The 13,890-nt window shown below is 43.8% G+C and overlaps 1 protein-coding gene across 1 annotated transcript in view; it reads right to left on the bottom strand.

Annotated features, from left to right (window-relative positions):
• Klhl14 (kelch like family member 14) overlaps positions 1–6,244 on the bottom strand; it is a 113,574-nt gene extending 107,330 nt beyond the window's left edge. Inside the window, exon 1 of the mRNA XM_027400551.2 lies at positions 5,292–6,244. Coding sequence (XP_027256352.1) covers positions 5,292–6,244 — 953 coding nt within the window. The remainder of the gene's footprint in view (positions 1–5,291) is intronic.
• Positions 6,245–13,890: the final 7,646 nt, after the last annotated feature.

Genomic DNA, 13,890 nt, shown 5'->3' with positions numbered 1-13,890 from the left:
TGTGTGTGTGTGTGTGTACATCTGTGTGTTTTGTGCATGTGTACATATTTGTGTGTTTGTGCCTATATGTGTACTTGGGTGCATTGTATGCACACACATGTGCAGGCCAGGGACCAGTGGCAGGTATCTTCCTCAGTCATCCTTTGCTTTTTTAAAGCAGCAGCTCAGCAATTCAGGTAGCCTGGCTGGGCAACAAAAGCCACTTCAGAGTCTCTCTCTCTCTCTCTCTCTCTCTCTCTCTCTCTCTCTCTCTCTCTCTCTCTGACTGACTTTCTGATGTTAGGATTATGAACACTTACTGCCATATTCAGCTTTTATGTGGGTGCTGTGGATCAAACTTCGATACTCAAGCGTATGCTACAAACTACATCCCCTTCCTTCCAAAGTATATTAAAAGTCAGATTCATTGATGTTTGAAACTTCCTAAAAGGAATGCTTTCAGTCTAGATGTGAGTCCAAGGTCAGTCACAGAGTAGCAGTCTGGGTTATAGTAAGAAGTGCACAGTGTATGGAAAAAGACAGACTTAGCTGCCAGGCTGCCTGGCCTCACTGTGCAAGGCTGGTTACCAGCCTTAACATCTTTGGGCATCAACAATTTCACCTATAAAATCAGGCTAATGATGAGAATATAAAAACTAATGTTTTTAAAGTGTTTAGAACAGCACATGGTATTTATTTGAGATGAGGTATTACTGTGTAGCTCAAGCTGGCTGCTAACTCAACATCCTCCTGCCTCTGCCTCCTAAGTGTTTGTGATTGCTGGCATGAGCCACCAAACTTAATTATGGCTACACAATTTTAACTGCATTTTTCTTTTAAGAAATTTCAGATACTTAATAAATTAGCTGAATAAATGAGTGAATATCAATATGCTTGTACACAGAAGAAACCCAAGCATGAAATAAAATTTGAAAATGTCCATTTTTGTCATAAAGGTCTATGTGTAGAAAACATTTCAGTATGTACTCTAATTGCCTTCAGTTTGTAGGAGAGAACTATCGGCCTCCCCTACCTGTGATATAATTTTGTAATCAATGGCCCTATTTCAGATAATAAACAAATTGTATTGCAAATGGTTGAGTAACTTCTGATATAAAATCTAACTACCTAACGACTTCTAATCTGGGGGTATCAAATAGGCATAAAGGGAAACAATGATTTAGAGATTGCAGATTGGTTGCTTTGCTGAGGCTGTCACTCCATTCTTACTTAGGAAGAGAGCCAATAAAGCCACTGTCTGCAGTTAGCTTGTAGGCATCAAGGCCAGAAACTACACTTGTGTATTAGCAAATGCCATTGCTTTTCAGCATTGCAAGACATTTGGGAAATTAGATACAGAGGACTCGTAGTATCTAAATATATCTAACATTAATGCATAATCTTTAAGTAGACTATGCTAGGTGGAAAGTAAAAGCTTCATATGGTTGTTTTCTGTCTTTTATGTAATATAATTGCTTGAAGATACACTTCAGTATGGGGTTTATAAGAATAATATATTAACTGCATCATTATTTTCATGACTGTTTAACACTCCATGTGCTTTCTGTGTCGTGTCCATAGTAACTATAGCCTGAATAACACACTGATGAAGTGTGACACACCTCCTTCTTATTTCATAATCTTAGTTCATTCAACTGTCAGTAACCATAACATTTATTTAGCTTAGATTGTGGAAGCGGCAATGAAAATATAGACAAAAGTTAACTACTCCAGTCCAATCTGAGATCATTACTAAATTATACTTTAAAACAAACAAACAAACAAAAAATACAAAGAAAAAACTTTTGGTTACTTAAGCTAACTTAGACTGAGGCCTTCAGTATTGTAAGTGAGTTTATTCTCTACTAGTCTATACATCTTCAGCTAGCTACTCTTTCAGGCAAACTTCACTCCATGGAATGTTGGCACCTTAGAAGATTTTAGTAGTGACTTTCCCAGCAACTTTCCCAGAGCTTAATTCATACTTTTCTTCAGATGAAAAGAGATGTTCTCATCTCTTAGTAAACTTAAAGAAAACAGCCAAGAAATCAGACTTCAAAATGTTTAATGTGTAACCAAGTCCTGTCGCCTTCAAAAATTAAAAGAAAAAACCCTGATAAAAATAAGAAAGATGTATATCTTATGGCATGACTTGATACTTCTATATATGTATATAATGTGCAAAGATTAACTTAAGCTATATCTGACTACCTCTCATTTTTTATGAGAATGTTAAGGTCTCTAACATAATAATGTATTATTATTGTCTGTATTCATTATGCCATGCAATAAACCACTACGACTTGTTCCTCTTGTCTAAATTTCATATCCTTTGTCAAGTCTTGTCATTTTAAGTTACTAATTACTTGAAGGTTGTGACACAAGCTTCTCACTTCATTTATTGAACTAATGCTTACTTTATTAAAACAGAATATGAACCTGAGTTCAAATGACATACTCAGAAAAACCGGGAAACTAAAGAAAAAATATGAAATTGATTCCATTTTGTCTATAAAGTCTTCCTTTGCTGCTAGTTTTTCCAGACAAAACAAATTCAGAATTACTTAGTCATCTTTAAAGTCATGTTTTATTTTATTAAAATCTTTACTTTCTATGACACAATATATATATATATATATATATATATATATATATATATATATATTAAGCATGTGAATTCTTTAACCTACTCTATTTGCTTGTATTTTATATTCATTATGATCAACTGGTTAATTTTAATTCCCCCTTTCCCTCTTTAAATTTGAAGCATGTCTTCATATTTGGGATATAAAAATTACAGGTAGAGGAAAAGTAATAAATAGAATGTATTCCATTCAGTTGTCTTCAATAAAAGTGATGTGATCTCAAAAACAATACAGTGACATATCTAATCTCCTGCTGACCTCCGATCAAGGCTGGGAAAACAGTTTTCTATCATACTGGCAGAGCTCATTTAATACTAAGGGTTTTAACTTAAAACACTTTTGTCTACACTCAAGTTAAAATTTTTCATTCTGTGAATCCCTAAAATGGAAAATGCCATAGTTACTAATAATGGAATGGGGTTGAAATCATATTCCTGGGATTGCCAATAGGTTTGGTGAACTATGTTCTTTTCTATACCTTCTTCATCTTTTAAGGGAAAATACAGTTTTCCTCCTGCTGCAGAAGTATCAGATCCCTGCAGCATCCGTGACACTTGTAAGCATTCAGTGGCCAGACACCACTACATAGCCTTCAAATGATGTGGCCCAGTGAAGCTGGGAAGTGTTGTCACGGAGACAGGCAGCTTGGTATCTTAGCCATCCACCAGGACAGAGCCAGCAGGTCCCAGCTGGTGTGCTGATTCCAGACTAAGGTGGAATTTTGACTAAGGTTTTGCATCTTGGAAGTGAACTCCCCTGAATCCTAGGACACAGTTACATATAACAGTGCATTGAGCATGCCAGAAATTATTTACCATGTCTAACATACAAAGCTTATCTGCCCAAATTACTCTGAGAGCAAGTTTAATATTAAATTTATTATCTCCTTTTGGTTTCTGATATATATATATATATATAATATATATATATTATATATATCAAAGGCAGTGTCAACAGTTGAACTATATAGTCTGAATTCTTGACCGTGTAGGATATGTGCCAAATGAATATAGTTATAGGTCACTCAGATATAGTAAAATCTAACTCAGTGGACTCTTACTCACCAATACCCTCTGACACGGCAGCATCTTCCCATCACAGTGAGCTTGTCATTTTGATCTTTAGACATATGAAACATACCTAAGACAACACATTTCCTATTTTGTTCCAACTTGGACTCATATGCTCATTGTTGAACTATGAGGGGTTTGTTTTGCTGCTTTGGGTATAGACATCTTTTGACACCACCATACACAGACTCATCTCTCACAGCTATTCAAAAAGTCAATCTACAGGATTTGTTACAAGTTCAGGATTTCTCATCCCTCCAGTTGACCTTTACTTAATGGTAGTGCTGCCCAAGCAACTGTAGTTAAAATGTTATATTCCTTTAAAGTTCTGCTACCTTAAACTGGCAGAAACATCATGAAAAAAAAATCCAAACATCTACTCTCCTAAGGTTGTTTGGCATGCTCCCCATGCCCAGACATCTATCTGTATGGGACTATGCCTTGGCAGATTTTCAAGCCACGTTCTTTTGCCATGTACCACTTGAAGGTTTACTCTGGTCTCAATGGCCTGGCATCTGAAACCCAGATGCTTAATCATGAAAAACAGGGGATACTGTGCCTCTTCTCCAGAACCAGAAAGGAGCCCATTGCTAGGGCTCATTTAGAAGGGTTTTAAATTGAAGACAATCAAATATGATTGTCATTTTCTGCAATCTTTTCATCGGTGGTACTTTGCAAAAGCACCGTCTATCTACCTTTGGACATGAAAGGCTGTTTGCAGCAGAAGAGGCACTTTCTAAATGGCAACAGCAGACAACATCAACAGTTCCCTAACTTCCCTGTGACTCCTGCTAGGTACATAGACCAGCTGGAGGAACAAGACTCTGTTCCCAGTGCATCTCAACCCCCAACTATCAATTTGCTCTTCTTGGGTACAAGAGTTAGCAGGCAAGGTTCATCTCACTGCCCTGAAATGGTTAGCTTTGCTCTCCTTTAAAAAGTGAAAAAGGTGGGCTTTATGCAGGATAGAAAAGTTTGCTTGGCCACAGGATGCCCATCGTTGCAACTAACAACAGGAATAGACAAAGCCTTTTGGGAGTTCCAGTCTATGAAGAGAGCAGACCTCACTCACAGAACAGAACCAAAACAAACAGTAAAAACTTGAGTGTATGACAGAAAGATTACAAAGTTCTCTTGCTGACACTGTTTGGGAGTCCCTCCTGGCCCAGAACAGAAAAGAGAAAGGTCATTACCACAGGCTCCCCATCCTTGAACAAGCCCACCTTGAAGTGCAGAATGAGATCTGGCTAACCAATGTATCCAGAGATGCTCTCCTAAACTGCCCAGGCCTTTGGGCCCCACCTACTTGCTCAGCTTTAGCCCTAGTCTGCAATCTTCAATGTTTCCTGCCCTGAAGATTTGGGATCCTGGGCATTCAAACGCTCAGGGATGCTGTTAGGCCAGGTTCCCCTTGCCCCTTCTGACCCTCTGAAATCAACTTTCTCCACACCAACTGAATTGTTTGAGATGGTTTTTCAGTGTGCAGGAGCCTCCCGCCCAGCCCACCCGGTTCTCCCCTCCTTCCTGCCCCCTCCCCTCCCTCCGGCCTCTCCAGCTCCCCCCATCCCACCCCGCCTTCCTCTTTGTTGTCTCCTACCTGCTGGCCAGGCTCTGCCTGCAGTGCTGCCTGAAGGGCATCAGGTGGTAATTCATGGCGTCCAGCAGCAGCTTCTGGCAGACCGGGTCTGTGCGCATGAAATCCACAGACTGGACCCGCTCCACCAGCTCCGGGGCGGGGATGAGCGCGAAGCGGAGGCGCTTCATGAGGTCGGGTGCGTACTGCATGCGGGTCTCACGGTCGTGCTCCAGCCATAACACGGACATCTGGAAAAGTGCCAGCTCCGACTCCACGGGGGGCGGCAGCGAGTCCAGCAGGGCACGCATCTCCTCGAAGTTAAGCAACAGCACATCCTCTACCAGGTACTTGTTGGCCAGCTTCTTGGTCTCCTCCAGGCCGTGCAGTGCGGCGATCTTGCACACCTGCTTGTAGTTCTGCACCGAGATCTGGTCGTTGAGGAACTGAACGCAGAGCTTGGTAACCTGAGGGATGTGCAGGATCTTGCTGACCGACAGCACCTCCTCCACGGTGTCCAGGGAGAGGGTCACGTTGGCTGTGTAGAGGTATTCAAGCACTAGGCGCAGCCCGATGGACGAGCAGCCCTGCAGCACTAGGTTGTTGATGGCTCGGGGACTGGTCAGCAGCTTGTCGTCGGGGGAGGAGGAAGGAGTCCCGGGCTCCTCCTGTGGCGGCGGCTGCTGCTGCTGCTGTGAAGGCTGCTGCTGTGGTGGCTGCTGCTGCTGGTCCTTGGGGGCCCCCAGGCCGTCCTGGCCACCGACCCCTCCCCCGAGAGGGGGATGGCTGGAGAATAGTGATCGGAAGTACTGCGAGCAGGAGGCCAGCACGGCCTTGTGGCAGTGGAACTGTTGGCCCTGGGCCGTCAGGGTCACGTCGCAAAATAGCTGCTTCCTCCACAGCAGGTTGAGGCCGTGCAGCAGGTTGTCACTGTGGCTGGGGTCGAAGGTGGAGGTCCTGTCCCCGGATCTGGACATGGCGAGCTGACTCTGCGCACCTGGCTTTAAACCCTCCTCCAACCTGGCAGACAGGGGTGGGGGATGGGAGGGGGAGCAGGGTGGTGTAGGGGGGTGGGGTGTGGTCGGGGTGGGGAAGGGTGTGGAGGGGAGAGAGGAACAATAATCAAGGCCCCGCTTGGCTCCCTCTCTGTGCGCTCAGGACCCGACCCTAAGAGGAAGGTGTGAAGGCGCGGGAACCCGAGCGCCTCCTGAAGGGTCCTCCTCTGGGGTCGGGACTCAGGTTCTGCTTCCTGCTACCTCTTACACACTTCGCCCCTCACTTTGCTAAAAGCACCCAGGCTCCTCTCTTGGCAGCGACAGCGGTGACAGCGGCGGCGGCAAAAGTGGAGGCTGAGGCCGTGACACCTCGTGGGCTCTTGTCCATGCCCGAGTGGATGAAGGGAAAAGCCGGGAGTGGGGAGTCAGGGGATGCCCCGAGCTCAGAGGCGACCGACAGCGGCGGTTCCAGGTCAACTGGTGCTGGAAGCTTTGCTTTTCTTAGTTGGCCCAGTTTGGGGGTGGGGTGGGAAAAGGGGGGTAAGGCAGGCGTGCGGGTGGGCGATTCTTAGCTCTCTAAAAGCTGGGGACACCTTCGATTATCCGCGCTGCCCCGAAAAAGTCCTAGGCTCACAGTCTGAGGGAGGAGATAAAGCCCTTTCTTCTCCCGGGGAAGTGCAGCGGAGCGCGATGGGGACCCGCTCAGTGGACTCGGCAGAGGCGGGAGCTGTCCTTATCAATTCTAGCTCATTTCCCTCACCCCGGCCCTGCCCGCTTCCCCGCTTCGCAAACTGTTGGTTTCCCTCGCCGCCACCCCGTTTTGCTAATTTTCCAGAGACGCCTTTAAACCTGGCCAGAGACTCCTTCCACCCCCACCACCCACCCAAACCTGACCCCAGTCTCCCTACAGCTTTGCTATTTCAGAGCACGGAAGTTCAGACATCTAGTTCCCCTTCCAGTGCGGGGCGGCACCGAACACGACTGGGGGCAAGTTGGGGTGCCAGGCTGGATTTAGAGCGGGAGACTAGAGGCCAGGAGGGGTTGGTGTGGAACCATCTCCCTCCCGAGCAGCGGGAGCAGTCGCTTTAACTGGAGGAACTATGAGAAGTTCAAGTTAGAAGGCAGGTGTTGGGGGAGGGGTGACGGCCGTGGAGTGGGGGTGGGGTGGGGGCGCGGTCCGGCGCGAGGGTCTCTGCTCCGCACCAAAAAGGATTTTGGGTAGGCACAGCATCCTTGAGAACCCCCGGGGTTCAGCTCCAGAGGTCCCCAACTCGGGCACCCCCACTTCCCCAGCCCTGGAAGTACTTCTGTAAAAAGTCTGAGCCGCCCGCTTCTAGGTGGTAAGAGGCCGGGGAGGGGGGTGGCCAGGTGAAATCCACAGGCCGAGTCCTTAATCTGTAATTGCACCTTTCAGGACTGAACGGGAAGGGACCCTCTGCCCGCGTCCCGCCGCGCGCCCGCCGGGACCACCGCCGCCGCCGCCGCCCGGCTCCGAGGGACCCGCCGGACCTGCCCCTTCCGCTGCGGCTCACTCTGCCTTGCCCGGCACCGCTTCTGGATCGCCGGCTTCTCATTCCTGCCAGACTCGGCTCCTCTCCATTCACTTTCCCATCCTGTTCCAGGTGGACCCTAACCTCCCTCCCCCGGCAACACCCCCTCCTCCAAAGCTCAAGCTTGCAAGGAAACATTTGAGTCCTCCCTGGAAGTAGCCCCGGTCATACCTCTCTCTAGCTCTCCCCGCTTCGTTGTCTCGCCACCCCCCCATCTTTTCCTAGCCTTTCCCCTTCTTGTTTCCCCCTTTGCTTCCACCCCCATCTGCTTATTTCTTGCAATAGGAGTTTTATTCTTTATAAGCATTTGCCACAACCCCCCCCCCAAGTCCCCCCCAGTCTCTCCCCACGCCACAACAACCCTAAAGACAAGGAAAATACAGGCAAGGTAGACCCAAGGCCAGAAACTTACCTGCTGTCAGCCAGCTGCAAAGTCAGGGCTCACTTAAGCTCCCCCCAAAATCAATTGTCCTTCCTTTTTAAAGGTTTGCTCTCTCCTTGGGAGGGGAACACACCTTCTGGCTCCCAACTCCAGGCAGTCACTCTGTACAATTTATTTTGTCGTACATCATTTGATCACCATGAATTAGCAACAGCAAGAAAATATAGGAGAGGGAGAAAAGAGAGAAAGAGAGAGGGAGAGAGAGAGGGAGAGAGAGAGAGAGGGAGAGAGAGGGAGCAGAGCTTTCTGCAAGAGAAGAAGAAGAAAAAATGTACGTGTGACAAATTATGCTACCAAGAAACAACACATCATTATCCTTGGGCCTGGGGCTCAGTGAGTCGTAACGAGAGTAATAGGAAATCCACGGTTGGGGAGAGAAATGGTCGTGCTTGGCCAGTAGAGAGAGACCATACAGGGGGATGGATGCTGGAGAGACTCGCAAAATTATGGCTCAAGGCTATTGTAAAAATTGTCGAGCGTAAATGACTGCGATTTCAAACATCTTTGGAAGAAAGAAGGGGAAAAAGCGAGCCCCCCTCCCTCCCTCTCCCTCTCTCTCCCTCTCTCTTCTCTTCTCTCTATAAAGAACCGTCAAGTTTTAGTGCGCATTGCTAATTAGTCAATTTCTCTCTGCCTTCACAGGCTGGCGACTTCGCTGCTGAGCTGAAACTGCTAATTTCTGTGACCAGCTTTTTTCTTAGCTGTGATCTGGATGAATGAGTAGCTGTCTCACAGAGATGACAAAAATAAACTCTAATCCCCCCCAAAATTTCCACTACATCTTTCTCATGCATAGATTTATGATCTTCAAGCGCTCTGTGCAATATGCAAACTTTTTTGTGTCTGTGTATATGCTGTTGTTTGCAGCTTCCACAACATCGGTATGCTGGGTTTTCCCTCCCACCCCACCCCCAGCCCCCACACACTCTCAAATGCAGACGCTGTCTGATCTCAAAGTCTGCTAGGATGCCACTTTAGCTTGTCTTGGTATCTAGGGTGTGGGGCTGACTTGGAAGATACCAGTCCTTGCCTAGGAGGGCTGAGGACACTCACCAGGGATGGGGGAAGTCGAGCTGGGAGAACAGAGGACAGGCCTTTGATTTTTCTCTCTGTACTATTCAAGCTTTATGATCTTGCTGGAAAACATATTTTTCTCTTATTATTTTTGTCTGGTTAAACAACCTCTTTTGAAGTTCTCTGTCAGCTTTGGACACATAAGAGTAAAGAAGCCACGTTTTTATTAAAACATTAACATATTGTCAGATTTGTATTTCAATTAAGAGTCATTGGTTTGCAGGAGCTCTTATTAACTGTTAGGGGACCCAGATGCAATTTCACAAGTGTAACCTTTCAACTCCAGAGTTCACTTGATAAATAAGGGCCATCCCATAGGGCTCTCACTGTGACCCTGCTTAGCATTCAGAAGGAACCTCAGTCTGCTTCTAGGAATGTAGCAGCATCAGGAAGGCATGAGCATTTGGGTAGAGGATATGTTCTCCAGACTTATCTCATGATGTATGGAACCCTTATTTAAGTTGTCAAGGGGAGTTGGAGGTGTCCAAGAAACACACACACACACACACACACACACACACACACACACACACACACGGGGGGGGGGTGTTGACAGAAAAAGAAGGGTATGCCCTTGAATAAAATGAATATAAAAAAAGCTGAATATGAATTAAATTGAGTTTTGTTTGTCAATAAATGTAGATTATGATTCACTCTAATGTGTCCTGGTTAGTAAACTTATCAAAATGTCACCCAAACACTGCCTTTCTACACACCCCTCCCCCTTGATTTGTGAGAGATGGAAAGACACCTGCTTAAGTGGGGGCAGGGGGAGGCAGCAAGTTTTGAGGCTTAGAAATAGGGGATTTCCCAGCTAGAATGATAACATTGACATGCATGTGGGATATTTACTCAATAAATGAAGGGGAATGAACCAAAGCCCTTACAAAGGCCCCTTGCTATCCAGCATCCTAGGTTACCTGAGAGTAAGACTTCTGTATTCAGATCCAGCTGAGGTCCTTCATTCTCCTCTCACATTTAACAACAAAACTGAATACATAGAAAGACAAAAGACACGCTCTTTTTGTTGTTGTCATTGCTCTTTAGGACCAAGGACAGAAAGAAGACAGATTCAAGTTATCTGGTCTTACTATTTCCACAATTCTCTTCATTTTAGAACTTCCCTTATGTTGGTCTTCCTAAGGAAGACCACATGACTGTGACACAGTGCTATTCAGGGGTTCCATGTCATTAAGAGTTAAAGGTACTAAATATGTGAGTGTCCAAATTCTCATTCATGCAGAGTGCATGCTCGTCTTATGTTTCCTGTTGGTCTTTTGTGGACTTCCAGAAGATAACTTGGAACTCAAACCAACAATGGATAATGATGGATCGCTTAAATTACAGCCTCTTCCCATTGCATCAAAGGAATTAAAGTATATTTTGTAGGGATCAAATTCTATTTTGAATTTCTTAATTATTTTTACTACTACTAATATATATATATATAGTAATAGTATATATAAGTAGTATATATGTAATTATTATATATATTATAATTATTATATATAATAATATAATATATATATTATTGTCACTAATGAGTCTTGGAGTCTTTGTGCTTCCCAACAGCATAAAAAGCACATTTTAAGAATCTATCTGTGTCTGTGGTTTTGTTTATCTAACATCTAGCTGGAAGAGGGAGAAAGCAGCAGTGGGGACTTCTCATAGTGAAGCAGGTGTTGAGACGAAGTGCTTGGCGTATTTTCTCCTGCATCTTAAAGTTACCAAATTTGATGACATTTAAACTTTCAGAGAGAAAATAATAACTACAGCTTCTCTATAAGCAACTAAGAATGTCAAAACCAAAAGAAAAAAAAAAACCCAAAAACCCCTCCCTCATACTCTGTGTGCAAATGAACATGTATATCATGTAAACCTCATACCTCTAATGTCTTGAATAGGCGTTACTGCAATGGTTGCTAGACCCACAAATGTGATGACACTATTTACAATAAATCCTGTTATGAAAGATTCAATTTACAGCAATCAGATGGTAGCTACTAAGCGATTGTAAGTATTTGAATTTTATCCTCCTTCACTGTTCAACATACAGAAATTGCATCTGTGTGTTTGATCTATCCTGCTGAGCCCTATCAGCGGCTTGCAACTCTGCCACTATTGTTTTTAAAATGGCAGGAAGGACGTGACTCTTCAAGAGCACTCAGCAGGGTAGATTTTTGCATGGCAGAAGAGGAGCAAGGATTGTCTTCGGAAAAAAAAAAAACACAATAACAACAGACACAGCAATCATGTAGTCATCTAATCTAAGCAGTCTTCACATGTTGTCAGAATTATCAAAACTATTCATCAGAGATTCTGCATTACATTATGTACAGTGGAAAGATCCTGAAATAACTACCACTGACCTCTTCAGGGAGCCGTCATCAGCTCTGAGCACTCTGGTTAGCCTTTGAGGTGGCAGAGAGCCAGGCTTATGGGAGCTCCAGTTGCCCACAGTCATCTTGTTGGACTAGATGGACAAGGGATGTGTGTAAAGCAATTCTGGCTGTGTTTGGGTGACTAACATGAGGGGCTGCTATGCTGAAACCATTCTCCTGCCTCTTGACTTTTCTAATTCAGATTCCCGAGTGACCATCAAGTTGTATAAACAGCAGCACCTGGCCTCCTCTGTGTTTCTTTCAGCAATGAATACTGCTTCATGAGAGCTGATCCTTGATATTGCTGCCATGTGGAATGCATGCAAAAAATGGGGAAATGGTGTTCTACAATACAGGTGGAATAAAGTTCAGTAAAGGAAGGGCCACACAGCTCCCACAAAAAAGGGAGACAGGAAAAACCAAACACAATTCATAACTTGCTAGGTTTTTAAAATTTTAAATCTTGGTTAGACATGGTCTGAGATAACATCCCAAGGTCACCAGCAGCATGTGGTCTATTGGAGAGCAAAGGGCTCCTGAGACATAGTAAAGTCAATGATGCTGTTAGCATTTCCCCAAAAGCCAAAGGTTTACTGTTGCTCCAAGGACTTGGACTTGGCTCTAGACATTCTAGTTCCAGGTATGTATGCAGTTCTAGCACCTCTGGGGACATTGCTCACTGCTAGCTGCTCTCTGGATACTATGGACTCATGGGAAAACACTTATGATTAGGTTTTGTTCTTAGAAGAGGATTTGAGTCCTACATGTAGAACTCCCAACTAGCTCTCTCTTTTGAAGACAGCTTCAAGCAGTAATGACCAGTATTGCTTATTGAGTTTGTGATCTGTGAGGTGGACACTGTTATAAATCCTTCAGATGGTTTGTTTTCTTAATCCTCTTGCTAATCCTGGGTTTGGTAGATTGCAAAAGCATCCCCGCCTCCATGAGGACTGGATCTATTTCCCATTCATTGAATGGGAGCTGCTTTTGTTATTTGCTTAGACCAATTGAATGTGCCAGACATGACTTTGTGCTGGGTCTAGGCCTTAAGAGACATTATATCCTTTAACTCTCCCTAGTTCAATGCTTTAGCTCTAAGAGCTGCCATGTGAAAAAATCCAGGCTAGCTTGGTCAGAAGGTGAGACCCTACTTGGGCCAAACTTGGGTCAAACATTCTCCAGCTCACCCAGTAACTGAACACAGATGCACAAAAGAGCCAGGGCAAAACAACAGGATTAAGATGGCCTGGAATGTTTATCCATATAATGTTCAGCTAAATACAGCCATGTTGTTTCAAGTCATTACTATTTGGGGTGATTTGTTCATAGTAAGATCAGCTGATAAGGACAGATATCGTTACCATATTAATGATGATAATACAAGATGGAGAAAGCAGATAAAAATTTCAGAATCTTCTATTTTCAAAGATAGACTCCAGGTTATAGCCAATACATCCTGATTTGGTAGGTTAGCCAGTCTACTACACTGAACATTGCCTCCCATGAACATTCATTGTTTTCTTTTTGTCTATCATCCATCAAATATATATCAAGGATTTATTAGATACCAAATAACACACAAAATAATGGATATAGAATAGTGAATAAAATTGATTCTTATTCTCAAAGGGCTAACATTATAGTAGATAAAACAGACACAGTAAGTGAATAACTAAAGTTAATAATTAATGTATATATAAGAAATGGATAGCAGAGAAATGACAGTCCTTAACTTTTTCTTAGTGCTGTCTGTATATTTTTGCTATTATTATTTACTTGTTTGTTAGTTACTTATTTAGGGAAATCTATTATACCATTACAACTAAATGGCAATATTCAAAAAAGAGTCTCATGATTGGCAAAAATCTTCCAAAGTTCATAGCTCCATATTATAAGCAAAATAGTTATCCAATAAACTGGATTATTAAAAGCAAGCTTTCAAATTTGTCAGAAAGAAATAGGGTGTGTGTAACTTTTTACAGCTAACCAGATTGTTTAGGGCATCTCACTAGAGTATCATTAGTCAAACTCTTGATCTGTTGTCTTACATTTTAAAAAAGTCTATTATCTCATGAAATTTTGCTTGCAGTAGTACATGCAGAGGTGCTTGGTGAAACCTTCAAGAATAATTCAATCACCCAGCAAACACTCTGAGATTTTAGGGAATAGTTATTTCTAAGG

This window comes from Cricetulus griseus, chromosome 2 (genome assembly GCF_003668045.3).
Source record: "Cricetulus griseus strain 17A/GY chromosome 2, alternate assembly CriGri-PICRH-1.0, whole genome shotgun sequence".
Lineage (NCBI taxonomy): Eukaryota > Metazoa > Chordata > Mammalia > Rodentia > Cricetidae > Cricetulus > Cricetulus griseus.
Note: the sequence above shows the minus strand (reverse complement) of the source record. Positions and strands in the feature narration are given on the sequence as shown.